At 42.8% G+C, this 12,040-nt stretch overlaps 1 protein-coding gene across 3 annotated transcripts in view; it reads right to left on the reverse strand.

Moving 5' to 3' along the window:
* The window catches only part of rock2a (rho-associated, coiled-coil containing protein kinase 2a), a 65,387-nt gene that overhangs the window by 30,149 nt on the left and 23,198 nt on the right, over positions 1–12,040 (reverse strand). For all 3 annotated transcript variants that reach the window (XM_083792635.1, XM_083792634.1, XM_083792633.1), the window contains exons 2-8: positions 9,687–9,768; positions 8,461–8,561; positions 6,319–6,456; positions 3,906–4,166; positions 2,612–2,759; positions 1,858–1,996; positions 784–875 (exon numbers count right to left, since the gene is read on the reverse strand). In XM_083792635.1, coding sequence (XP_083648761.1) covers positions 784–875; positions 1,858–1,996; positions 2,612–2,759; positions 3,906–4,166; positions 6,319–6,456; positions 8,461–8,561; positions 9,687–9,768 — 961 coding nt within the window. The remainder of the gene's footprint in view (positions 1–783; positions 876–1,857; positions 1,997–2,611; positions 2,760–3,905; positions 4,167–6,318; positions 6,457–8,460; positions 8,562–9,686; positions 9,769–12,040) is intronic.

Here is a 12,040-nt window from a genome sequence, read left to right on the forward strand (position 1 = left end):
CCTTCGTACATTTTCTAAAATACAAGCTCACAACACGATGCGATGCATCGCATGGGGAGGTCGCTATTTTGACAGAGCTACATGCGTGTGCCTTGAGATTTAGACTTGCCTATTGTTATGTCTTGGACACAAAGGGTTTGAAAACCCAGTGAACTTGCGTGTCCATCTAAATTATTTCCTTCTCTACTAACCCGACCAGTTCATCCAGTCTTCAGTCCTCCCCTCATTAACTACGGACTCTCCCACGACCTCACTCGAACAATGTGCACATCGTCGCCGTCACGCAGAGAAGCGTGTACAGCAGTGGCTCCCAAACATTTATAGCCCGTGACCCAAAAGATAAATTTGACATTTTGGTTCCTTCTACAGGGCAAAGAAAATGTTCCTTTTTTGGTTCCAGTTCCGAACCAACTATTAGGGATCTGAACCAATTCATTGGTTCAAAATTAGACAGGAAAAAGAAAGAAAGAACGGAACAAGCTCAGAGCGTGGCACCGAGTGCCACGATAACAGCTTCGCTATTTTTGAAAAATCATGCAAATAGGTGCAAATCTTTGAATATAATAAAAATTTTAAATCTAATATTTGCTTCTGGGGGGGGGGGTCCCTGGAACAACATATTTTGAGATGAGGGTCTGCAGCCCAATACATATTATTCCTTGACATGAAAAAGTGTGAGAACCACTGATATAGAAAAATAGGTTTTTCAGAAACCTCGGATTTCGATGACATTTTGCCACAGACCACTGAGGTTGTTGTTTTTTACGGAGCACGTATACGTACTGTCTCTGATGGTGCTGAAGGTCCACTGGTCGTTCTTGAAGAAGGGGTGCCGCTTGATTTCCTCCATGCCGTTCCGGCCCAACCGCACCTCCCTCAAAAACAAAAGGCATCAAACCCCTCTGATTATCCAGTGTCTCTTTTGCTGAGCAATACTTATTGTGCACCATGCAGTGCCTATGAAGCCATCTATGAAATCTAATGGAAAAGTTTAAAGGACAACTTTCGTTTTTTTCAACCAAGGTTCATGTTTTATCTTATTAGAGAAAGTAAAAGGTGAGTGTAGGGATTTTAGCTGTTTTTGACAGGGGGCGGGGTCATTCGAACATGGGATTTTATTTATTTATTATTTACTATAGACCTACTACACCCCAAGAAATTACATCTGGCCACAAAATTTCACGGGATCTTCTGAATGTGTCAAATTGACATATTGAGCCTATGACACACAGTGTGGCTTCCCCCCCAGTAGGCCTCCTTCACATTCAGTAGATCATGTGATCTTTTGTGGCCAGATGTAATTTCTTGGGGTCTAGTATACTATAGTAAATAATAAAAAAATAAATCGCTATAACATTTTGTAAAGAAATACATATTTAGCCCCATGTTCGAATGCCCCGCCCCCCCCTGTAAAAATCCCTAAAACGAAAGAAAGCAGCAAATGAAAAAATAAATGAACACTCATCTTTTACTTTCTCTAATAACAACCTAAAACATGAACCTTGGTTGAAAAAAACTAAAGTTGTCCTTTAATCTGCAACACAATTGTATTATACTATATATGTAGGGGGGGGGGGGTCCCTGCTTCATCTCTCTCTCTGAGCTAAGGGGTCCTTTGACCTGAAAAAAACGTTGAAGGCCCCTGCAGCGGTTCTCAAACTTTTCAGGTCGAGACCCAAAAGAAAGATTAGACGTTTGCCCATAATCTAATCAGAAAGTGCACATGTAGATCGGCTAATTTCGCTACTTTTTTATGCACGGAAATGTATAAAATGCTATATTATTTAGGAAAATAAAATTTGATTTTTTTACTTGAGTCGTGACCCTGAAAAAGGAAGGCACATATGATGTTCTTACCTGTCGGTCAGGAAGGCACATATGATGTTCTTGGCGTCCTTGGAGATCTCCACATCATCGGGGAAGTTGAGAGAGTTCTTGTGGTCCATGATCTTACTGTAGGTTCCCACCAGAGAGTCAGCGTAGAACGGCGTGTCACCTGATAGAGAGAGAGAAGTTACACAATCAGGAATGCTGGTGTCAATGCAAATTGTTGAAGTTGTCCTTTAAGAGGGACAACAACACTTTGCCGGGGGTCTTTATGTGTGTAATATGTGGTTTTAGATATTTTAGATTTTAGCAGTGAGTCTCTGATATCATCAACACTGGCCTCACTTCCTTCCTGGACTACAATTCCCACAATGCTTTGGTGCACTGCTCCTCCTGTCTTACTGAGACAAGATGTAGTCCAGGAAGTAAGTGAGCCCAGTGTCCATGACATCAGAGACACTGGGCTCACTGCTACAATCTAAAATATCTAAAACCACAGATTACACACATAAAGATCCCCAGGAAAGTGTTCTAAATCTTCTAACGTCATTAATATGTATTGTTTTGCAAAAATGGTGAAGTTTCCCTTTAAGTGTCAGGCGCCTGTGTTGTGGGTTTAAATATTGTAGTCGTGTGTGTGAATGATCCTACAGTATGAGCAATCAACTGTACTGTAGGTAGCTGTGTGTGTGTGTGTGTGTGTGTGTGCGTGCGTGCGTGCATGTGTGCAGACAGGCTAAACAGGCCAAAAGGATTATTCACGAAGAAGACAACGTGGACTGACCGACGAGCATCTCGAAGATGAACACCCCCACGGACCACCAGTCACACTCTCTGCCGTAGTAGCCGTCTCCGCCCTGGGACTTCAGCACCTCGGGGGAGATGTAGTCGGGCGTGCCCACCGCCGTGTCACAGTGCACCATGCCCGTTTGCTGCAAGACAAAAAAAAAACCCTCACGTTGTTGAACCCACTGAGACCTGAGAACCAAGATTCTACAAAACGTCCGTTTCCATGTCAGTGGTGCTCAAACGGTCTCATTAAAAACGCTCGGAAAGAATAAATATTCAAGGATTTGCTTCACATTTTCACTACTTTAAAAAAATAGCAGATCTACAAGCTCGTAGCGTGGCACTCTGACTCTGTGCCGCGCTATGAGCTTGTAGATCTGCTATTTTTCAATGGCTAAAGTATAAAATAATGCTTAAAACACCAAAAGGAGTTCCCGTCCTGAATGGGTTAAGACCTGGAAAATCACAGTCTGCTAAGAACGACATTTGACGACTAATTAGGATATACATTATATAATGCATCGAGAAGTGCCAGTCTTATATTTAGCGGTTCTTGGCGTCTCCAAGAACCACTATTCAGCCGAATAGTTTCGGTGGCATATACATTAAGCTCATAGCACGGCATATGAGCTTGCAGATCTGCTATTTTTGAAAAATCGTGAAAACGTGGGCAAAACTTTTAATATTATTATTCTTTCACAGCAAGAGTCTTTTAACTCGTATCTTTGCTTTTGCGCGGGGGGTGGGGTCAGGAACAACATATATTTAGAAGGGGGTCAGCACATAATATAATACAAACACATAATATTTGGGGTCCTTGACATGAAATACCGACACAGAAACATAAGGTTTTTCAGAAAACTCTCCAGGATTTTGAAGACATTTTGTAAGAATCTGGTACTCAGTCCTAAATGGGCTAAAGCAGTGGTTACTAATATGCTAATAGGCATGTCAAACTGGAGGTCCTTGAAACTAAATGGCTTGAGAATCACTGCTAGAGCCGTAAAAAATCTTCTCTCATGGGGGTCCCTGGAATAGTTTCAAATTATTCCGTGGGCTATTAAGTAGTGTCAATTTGGGGGTCTTTGACAAGAAAACGTTTGGGAAGCGCTGGGCTAACGGTCGAGCTACACCAGGCTTATTACGTGCACACACGCGTGCCCCGCGTACACGCACTTAAAATAGGACTGGACCTAAAAGCGCAGGTGTGTGCGTATTCGCATAAACGCACACAAAATCGCCCGGTGTAGCCCGGCGAGTGAAGAGGAATGAAAGGCCCAGTAACTCACGGTGTCCATCTTCATGCAGGTGCCGAAGTCGGCCAGCTTGAGGTGCCCGTGGCGGTCCAGCAGCATGTTGTCGGGCTTGACGTCGCGGTGGATGAAGCCCATGCTGTGGATGGCGTCCAGGGCCAGCACCACTTCCGCTGTGTAGAAGCGCGCCCACTTCTCCGGCACGTCGTATGTGCTGGTCAGGTTGACCAGGTCCCCTCCCGGCATGTACTCCATCACCATGTACAGGTAGTGCTCGTCCTGGAAGGCACAGCACAGCTGCGCACGCACACACACACACACACACACACACACACACACACACACACACACACACACACACACACACACACACACACACACACACACACACACACACACACACACACACACACACACACACACACACACACACACACACACACACACACACACACACACACACACAGTTTTAATAATAGTTTTAATTGTGTAATGAAAACTTAACAAAAGACAGCATTTATTTATGCATAATGGTACAGCAAAATCAATAAATTCATATCATCCCAAAAACCTTATAAATAAACAAAAACTAAGGGCATTATGTCAATAATTTCAGTTAGTTTTGTAAACACACAATGACAGTATCAGTTACTTATCGATTTTTTTTTTTTTAGTTTTTATTTAGTTCAGTTTTGTCTCCACCAGGCCGAAGACATGGGGTATGTTTTGCAGTCCGTCCATGGGTGTGTGTGCGTGCGTGCATGCGCGCGTGTTCAAATGGAAGCCAGCAACATGAAGATAAAGTTACATGTGATGTGTGTAACTGCTATAAAAGCGACAACAGATACAAAGCTACAAATATTATACTATGTAGCTTTGTATCTTTGTATCTGCCAGTGTGAACACAGCATTATGCTGTGCAGCGTTGTATCTTTGTATCTGCCAGTGTGAACGCAGCATTATGCTGTGCAGCGTTGTATCTTTGTATCTGCCAGTGTGAACGCAGCATTATGCTGTGCAGCGTTGTATCTTTGTATCTGCCAGTGTGAACACAGCATTATGCTGTGCAGCGTTGTATCTTTGTATCTGCCAGTGTGAACGCAGCATTATGCTGTGCAGCGTTGTATCTTTGTATCTGCCAGTGTGAACGCAGCATTATGCTGTGCAGCGTTGTATCTTTGTATCTGCCAGTGTGAACGCAGCATTATGCTGTGCAGCGTTGTATCTTGGTATCTGCCAGTGTGAACATTTTAAAAGACCTGCCATAACTCCGAGTGTATAAATGTGTCCACTCTGACTTACAGAACTGCAAGGGATCCGTCTGGAAATTGGTCAATTTAGTCGTTATGTCAATGTGTTGATTTCCCATTTATTGTCACAAGTTCTTTGTCAGGCATGCCCAAATATGGAGTATATGCAGACGTTAGAATGATGTCAGAGCAGGCCAGCTCCCGATATGGACCTTGGACAGGGGGCCCTGTCCAGATCCCGGGTAAAGGCCTATTTGGGGCGGTTCTGGACAACTGTGGTGGGGTGGAACGTGTGTCGTGAACGGTTCTCGAGTTACGTGGATTACACACAGACAGACGTACAGACAGACGTACAGAGACTTACAGATAGGTTGATAATCACAATGATTTTGCATGATCGTCATAATCGTTCGTACATTTTCAAATATCTTACAAGCTTCCAACGCGCTGTATGACACTGCGTTGTGTTCATGACCATGTGAACAGCCTGTGACATGTACCCTTAATAATTTATCTCTGGAGAGCGTAAAATGAAACCAAATGGACCCTTGCAGGTCCATTTGGTTTCAGTTTACGCTCTCAAGGAGTTCAATTATTGTTAAACATCTGCATGACTTAATTGAGCAGAGATCTACACAATTAGAGAATGTTGTTATTTTGATCAACGCTTGCCTGTTATCTCTCCTATGGTACCACATCAAGTTTTGGGTCTGAGAGGCTAAATCTCATCAAATGGTGGTCTGCGGCTCAAATGCCAAATAAATGATGGACCTTGATGTGAAAAGGGTTTAAAACGACTACCGTAATTTCCGGACTATAAGCCGCAGCTTTTTACCCATGATTTATTTTGAACCCTGCGGCTTATACAACGGTGCGGCTAATCTATGGATTTTTACAGCTAACGCAGAGCCATCTAAGGCTCTGAGCTAACGTAGCTGCGGCTTATAGTCCGGTGCGGCTTGTATATGGGATTTTCCCTAAATTTGGCTGGTGCGGCTTATATTCAGGTGCGGCTTATAGTCCGGAAATTACGGTATATTAATATTTTATATACATAAAACAACAATGTTAAGGCTAAAACATGATGTGAAAAGACTTCTGTGGCCTACTAGCAGTGTGTATACAAAGTTTGAAGCCGATCGGTCACACACACGCACGCACACGCACAGTGATAAAGCATATGAATGAGTGAGTCTCACTTGTACGACCCAGGGACTGTTGGCGAAGGCCATGATGTCTCTCTCCTCCCAGAAGAAGGCCGAGTCCGACCGCTTGATCATCTCGAACTTGCTCAGTAGCTTCATGGCGTAGACCTTCTGAGAGGCTTTATGCCTCACCTGAGACACAAATGAGCAGCACAACACGCTATGAAAAAAAAGGTACACGCTTTATTTGGTCAGATAAAATGATATAATAAAGCGTGCATTACGGCCACCAGGAGTCACGATTTGACTGAAATCAAGCGTGTGTGTACACTTTCTTTGACCTAAAGGACGACCTCAACTCACCCATACTTATCTTCTTATACTTTGGTCCTCACTAAATAAATACATGGTACTATTTTTCTCCACTCGGTCTGTGTCTCATAGATTAGATTAGATGTCTTTATTATCCACAAGGTAAAATTGTTTTGCTCAGGTCAACGCATACATTCAGGACAATACATAAATATACAAATACAATAAAACACCCAGCAAAGCACTAGTAAAATAATTATAATTTTTTAAAGCTATTTAAAAGAAAGAAAAGTCTCTCTCCACACCATGAATGCGTGTACAGTATGTCCATTATCAGCGCTCAGTCCAGTTCATCTGTGTGTGTGTGTGTGTGTGTGTGTGTGTGTGTGTGTGTGTGTGTGTGTGTGTGTGTGTGTGTGTGTGTGTGTGTGTGTGTGTGTGTGTGTGTGTGAGAGAGAGCCGGGGGCACTGGCAAGCAAGTCCAGTTGAGGTGAATCAGGAGGGCTGTGGACACTTTTTTTAATTTAGATTTTAATTAACGTCACCATAAAGACGTCATAACGTCTTTATGGTGATGCCACTAAACGACGTTGCGAACACGTGTGTCGTTTAGTGGCATCATCGGGCGTACGGAATGAGCAATGGGATTTAGGTTCAATATTGTCAATGTTTCCCCTTTAAGTCTGGAAGAAAAAAAAACGGTTCTGCACTTCACAATTTTTATTTTATTTTATTAGGCTACAACGTTTCGGTCCATCTGACCTTCATCAGGTATATCCCTTTTTCTTCTAGTCACACACTAGTTGCGCAATAGGACCCTTTAAAGGGCTATTCATACTCCAGTTTTAGCCAGTGATAAGGTGACCACTGAAACGTGAGTGTTGAGTCGTTTATCACCGCAGCGTGACGTCATGTTACTTGGCTGTGATTTTCATACTGTACTGCAATGATTCTCAAGTTGGGGTCCGAGGACCCCCAGAGATCCTTGGAGCGGTTCCAGGGGGGTCCACAGTAAAGGTAGTAATAAATATACATCATACAGTATCAAAATCATTTCAACCACTTTATGTTGGCTATTCAAAAACAACAGATCTACAAGCTTGTACATCTGATATTTTTTGGCTTTAAAAAACAATTGTGAATCATTTTGGAAAATAATTCAAAATAAACCTTCTGTTCTGGGGGTCCCTGGCTCCTAACGTGTTCAGGCGGGGGTCCTTACATGAGATAGTTTGAGGACCACTGCTGTACTGGACTGAACGGAAACCAGTGGCTTTGTGGAAGGTTGGAAAGGCACATAAAAAAAAGGAACCAACTCTACGCTTATCAAGCTATACTGTAAACTTCACAGCATAAAGTACATCTGTGATTTGTAGTCAACTAGATTTGTACGTGCCCGTTGGCCACTGGCCTACATGGGAACGATGCAACATGGGAACCTAATAACTGTCTGTCTGTGTCTCACATGGTCCTTAACCCATTCTGGGCGGGAACCCCTGTTGGTGTTTTAAGCATTATGTTATACTTTAGCTATTGAAAAATGACAGGTCTACAAGCTCATAGATCTGCCATTTTTGAAAAATCGCGAAAATGTGGCGCAAATCTAAATCTAAATATTCTTTCAGAAAGAACGTTTTTAGCTCAAATATTTGCTTCATGTGGGGTCCCTGGCTGGAACTACATATTTTGAGATGGGGGTCTGTGACCCAATAGAGATAATTATGGGGGTCCTTGACATGAAAAAGGTTGAGCACCACTGACAATCTGACATAGAAACATAGGTTTTTCAGAAAACTGTCATGATTTAGAAGACATTTTGTAGAATCGGTCTCGGTCAAAATGGGTTAAATGGAAGGTTACCTTTCAGACAGAGACGGTACTCACCAGCTGAACCTCCCCGAACGCCCCTCGGCCGATGACCTTGACTCTCTCAAAGTCCTCCGACTTCATCTGGAGGTCTCTGATGTGGGCCATGATCTTCTCATCTGCAGTAGGAGAGGTGTCAACCATTAATCCAAATCGGTTTAGTTGCCAACCTCGAGATATCTTGTGAATGCTATTTTTTAATCCATCTGTGCCAACCTCAAGATTACGAGATTTGATTAAAGAGCATTAATCCAGCTTTAAAAATATCTGTTTCCCTTTTTCACTCCCATGGTAGAAATTCAAATAACCTACATCCCGATCGTCGGTGCATGCGGTTAATAGTGTTTTTTGTGCTCAGAATGGGCTAAAGTACCATTTATAGCCTAATAAAACATTAATCTGAGGTCGCGCTAAGAATATTAATCGTCCGGGCGTTAGGCCTCACTCACACCTAAGACACACGCAATTAAGACACACTTGTGTCCTGTGTCTTCTGTGTGTCTGCCCTCCCCCACCATGCAACAAGGTTGTGTCATCAAACCATGTGACTCCCATTGGAAATGCATTGAGGCGGCCATAACACACAGAAGACACAGGACACAAGTGTGTCTTAGGTGTGAGTGAGGCTTTAGTACACAGCCTGGAGCGAGGCTAGACTACAGCCATGGAGGGCAATAACGTCCGGGTCGGGCGGATGTGGCTCTTCTTCTTTGCTTATTTAGCGCATTTCACTGGCACTATAGCCTCACGATCCCGCCTAGAGGGCTGGGAAGGATTGTGTTAGGATCAAATGGCTGGTCTATGTCGGGTGTAAAACTGTTACTTTTCAGGGCTCAAGTACAAAAGCGTCAAAAGTAGCAGAACTGCAAGCTCAAAGCGCAAAAAGTTAAAATACGGAGTTAAGAGGTTGTTACTCAACTTGTTGTTGGGTGCAAATGATACAAAGGATCGAGATCAAAAGCTGGTGTACGCTGTGTACAATCTCAGCGTTCATGTAACATTTGGCTACATTTCCATAAGGGTCCATTTGGTTGAACACAGGGGATTTTACTAACAACATTCAACAGTAACAGTAGCACTGTAAACTTTACGTTATACAGTATATAATTAAAATAGAGTTTAGATTCACGAAATGGAAACGAGAACATCTGCAGGTCTACGGTTAGATCGGTCAGACAGAGACATATACACACACACACACACACACACACGCACACGTGCACGCACAGTCGCACACTACTTACATCGGTTTAGAAAGGTTTCAATGTTTTTGTTTTTCCGTAGTGCAGGGTAGTCCAGATCCAACACCAAGGCATTTATAGAGTCCTGAAAGGAGAGGCAAACAATAATCACTCATCTTCACACAGGACAGGTTTTTCTGACAAATCTGACAAACCTCAATGAAAAATAAATAACTAAACACTGACTTTTGTGATTTTTCAAAAGCAAGTGCAAGGAGTGTTTTTGTTGGGAGTGTGGACACATCTTTTTGGTTGATTGAATAGTGTATTAGTCATCGGTCCAGGCACCTTGGCTGGTAATCCAGTCTGGCAGTGTGCCGCGGGTTCGACTCCCGATCCCGACGGCCTTTACTGCATGTCTTCCCACCATCTCTCTCCCACATTTCCTGTCGGCCTACGGTCTGTCCCTCCATAAAAAATATAAAATAAAGGCGAAAGCCACAAACATCTAAAAAATAAGTCATGTCATGGGAGGACTTGTTTCCATTGTGGGCATATGTATTCAATTCATCAACATAGCATACAAAATTGACACAATATCTGACACGGGAGATGGCCTCAAGGAGGCTACAGTGCTGACTCTGCTGTAGTCAGAGACATGGACTCTCACAGTAGGGCAGAAAAAGGCCCTGGATGGCGTCGACACAAGAATGCTACGAATGGCACTTGATGTCACATGGGCAGACCACATCAGAAAAACGTGCCGGACCTCTACGGAGGCCTCCCACGGGTCATAGGGAGAAGGACGAGGCACTGCGCCGTCAGCCACACATCTTTTTGGTTGATTGAATATTGTATTAGTCATATAAATGTAAACAGCACAGGTACTACAGTCAGACATGAAGTCTAAAAGGATGACAAAAAGAAGACCTGGGGGGACTTGTTTCCATTGTGGGCCTATGTATTCAATTCATCAACTAGTGGAACTAGTGGCTAGTGGCAAGCATACTGACGCTCTGCGGGAGCTATACCCGCCAGGGCACAGCTCTGAAGGGAAAGAACAGCGTTATGCCCATATAGACTCTACAGACTGTAAATTAATTAAGATTCTACAGTATATCCGCCGACGTGGCGGTCAGAAATGGAACCGGAAATGAATGTTATTGGTTGGGACCGGAGCTGGGGGTGGGTCAACGGGTGGACTTTACTTAACACTTCAGCCACTTCGACCACCATTACATCTTCAATGGAACATTACAAGCTCAAAACATGTTGCTTGTGGATCTGCTACTGTTGATGTTTTTGTGTGATGATGCAGTTAGTATGATCAAGGAGGGCGTTCATTTACAAAAAAAAGGAAAAAAAACTAAACATAAAAAAGGTTCAAATATGAGGTTTCTGCCTCAACAATTTATATTTAATTAATAATTAGAGCATAATATACATTGAGCAGGCATATACCAGACAGTTCAAGTTCAGTGGGACCCTCATGGTTCTATTTTCGTCACTGCCTTACCCCTTTCACTAAACTACTTTGCCTTTTTTACTATTTTGGAAAAAACATTATATTTTGAATCCCTGTAACATTACTCCCCGTTTACACGTAGTAGTATGTTGTTTTTTTCTGCACTGTGTTGCCAACACGGTTATACAATATAATACTATATTTATTAAAAAAGGGAAGCATCAGTCAAACTAAACCCACAGATAATTTATTGCACAGCTGCTTATCGTGTGTCCATATTTAAACTATTGTGTATGCCCTAATTTGTCATACTAGAGTGTCACACCAAAGTAGGATAAATCGCAAATTTGCAAGCTCACAAATTGCGTGATGGCGGCATGCTGTGAGCTAATAGACCGGCTATTTAAAAACATCTTTAGTGAAATGGTGATGGTGAGTCTGTGGGTTTTATAAAAATGTAACCAATAACTTCACCGGAAGTAATTTTTTTGCACCTTTTCTGAAAATAAACCGTTTTGGACATACAAGGTTTCTGCCCGACAGCGACGATATATCTGACTAGACAGCAAGCTTTGGTAGCGTGCTATTTGCATGGAATAAAGCCAAATAAAATCCCACGACTGAAACATTTTTGATTGCTTTAACCTTTGCTCTTATGAAATATCCAGAATATAGGCCTACGTGATTTCACAATATTTCCAGAAGCACAATTATGTGGTTCTGCACATACATAGTCTATTGTTAGTTTAAATTGACCACTTAATATCGCCACCGGCCACTTCATTTCTGTAATCTTTCAAAAAAAAAAGAATACGGTAGCTCAGTCGGTAGAGCTCTCGCCTTTGGACCACAAGTTCATGGGTTCAATCCCGGGTGAATGAGTAGCATGGCTTGGTGCAGAAAGTCGTGCGGGAAGAACTGGGAGCTGATGGTAGGTGTGGCGCTCCACCTC

Source organism: Protomyctophum parallelum, assembly GCF_964188405.1.
Source record: "Protomyctophum parallelum genome assembly, chromosome: 20".
Taxonomy (NCBI): domain Eukaryota; kingdom Metazoa; phylum Chordata; class Actinopteri; order Myctophiformes; family Myctophidae; genus Protomyctophum; species Protomyctophum parallelum.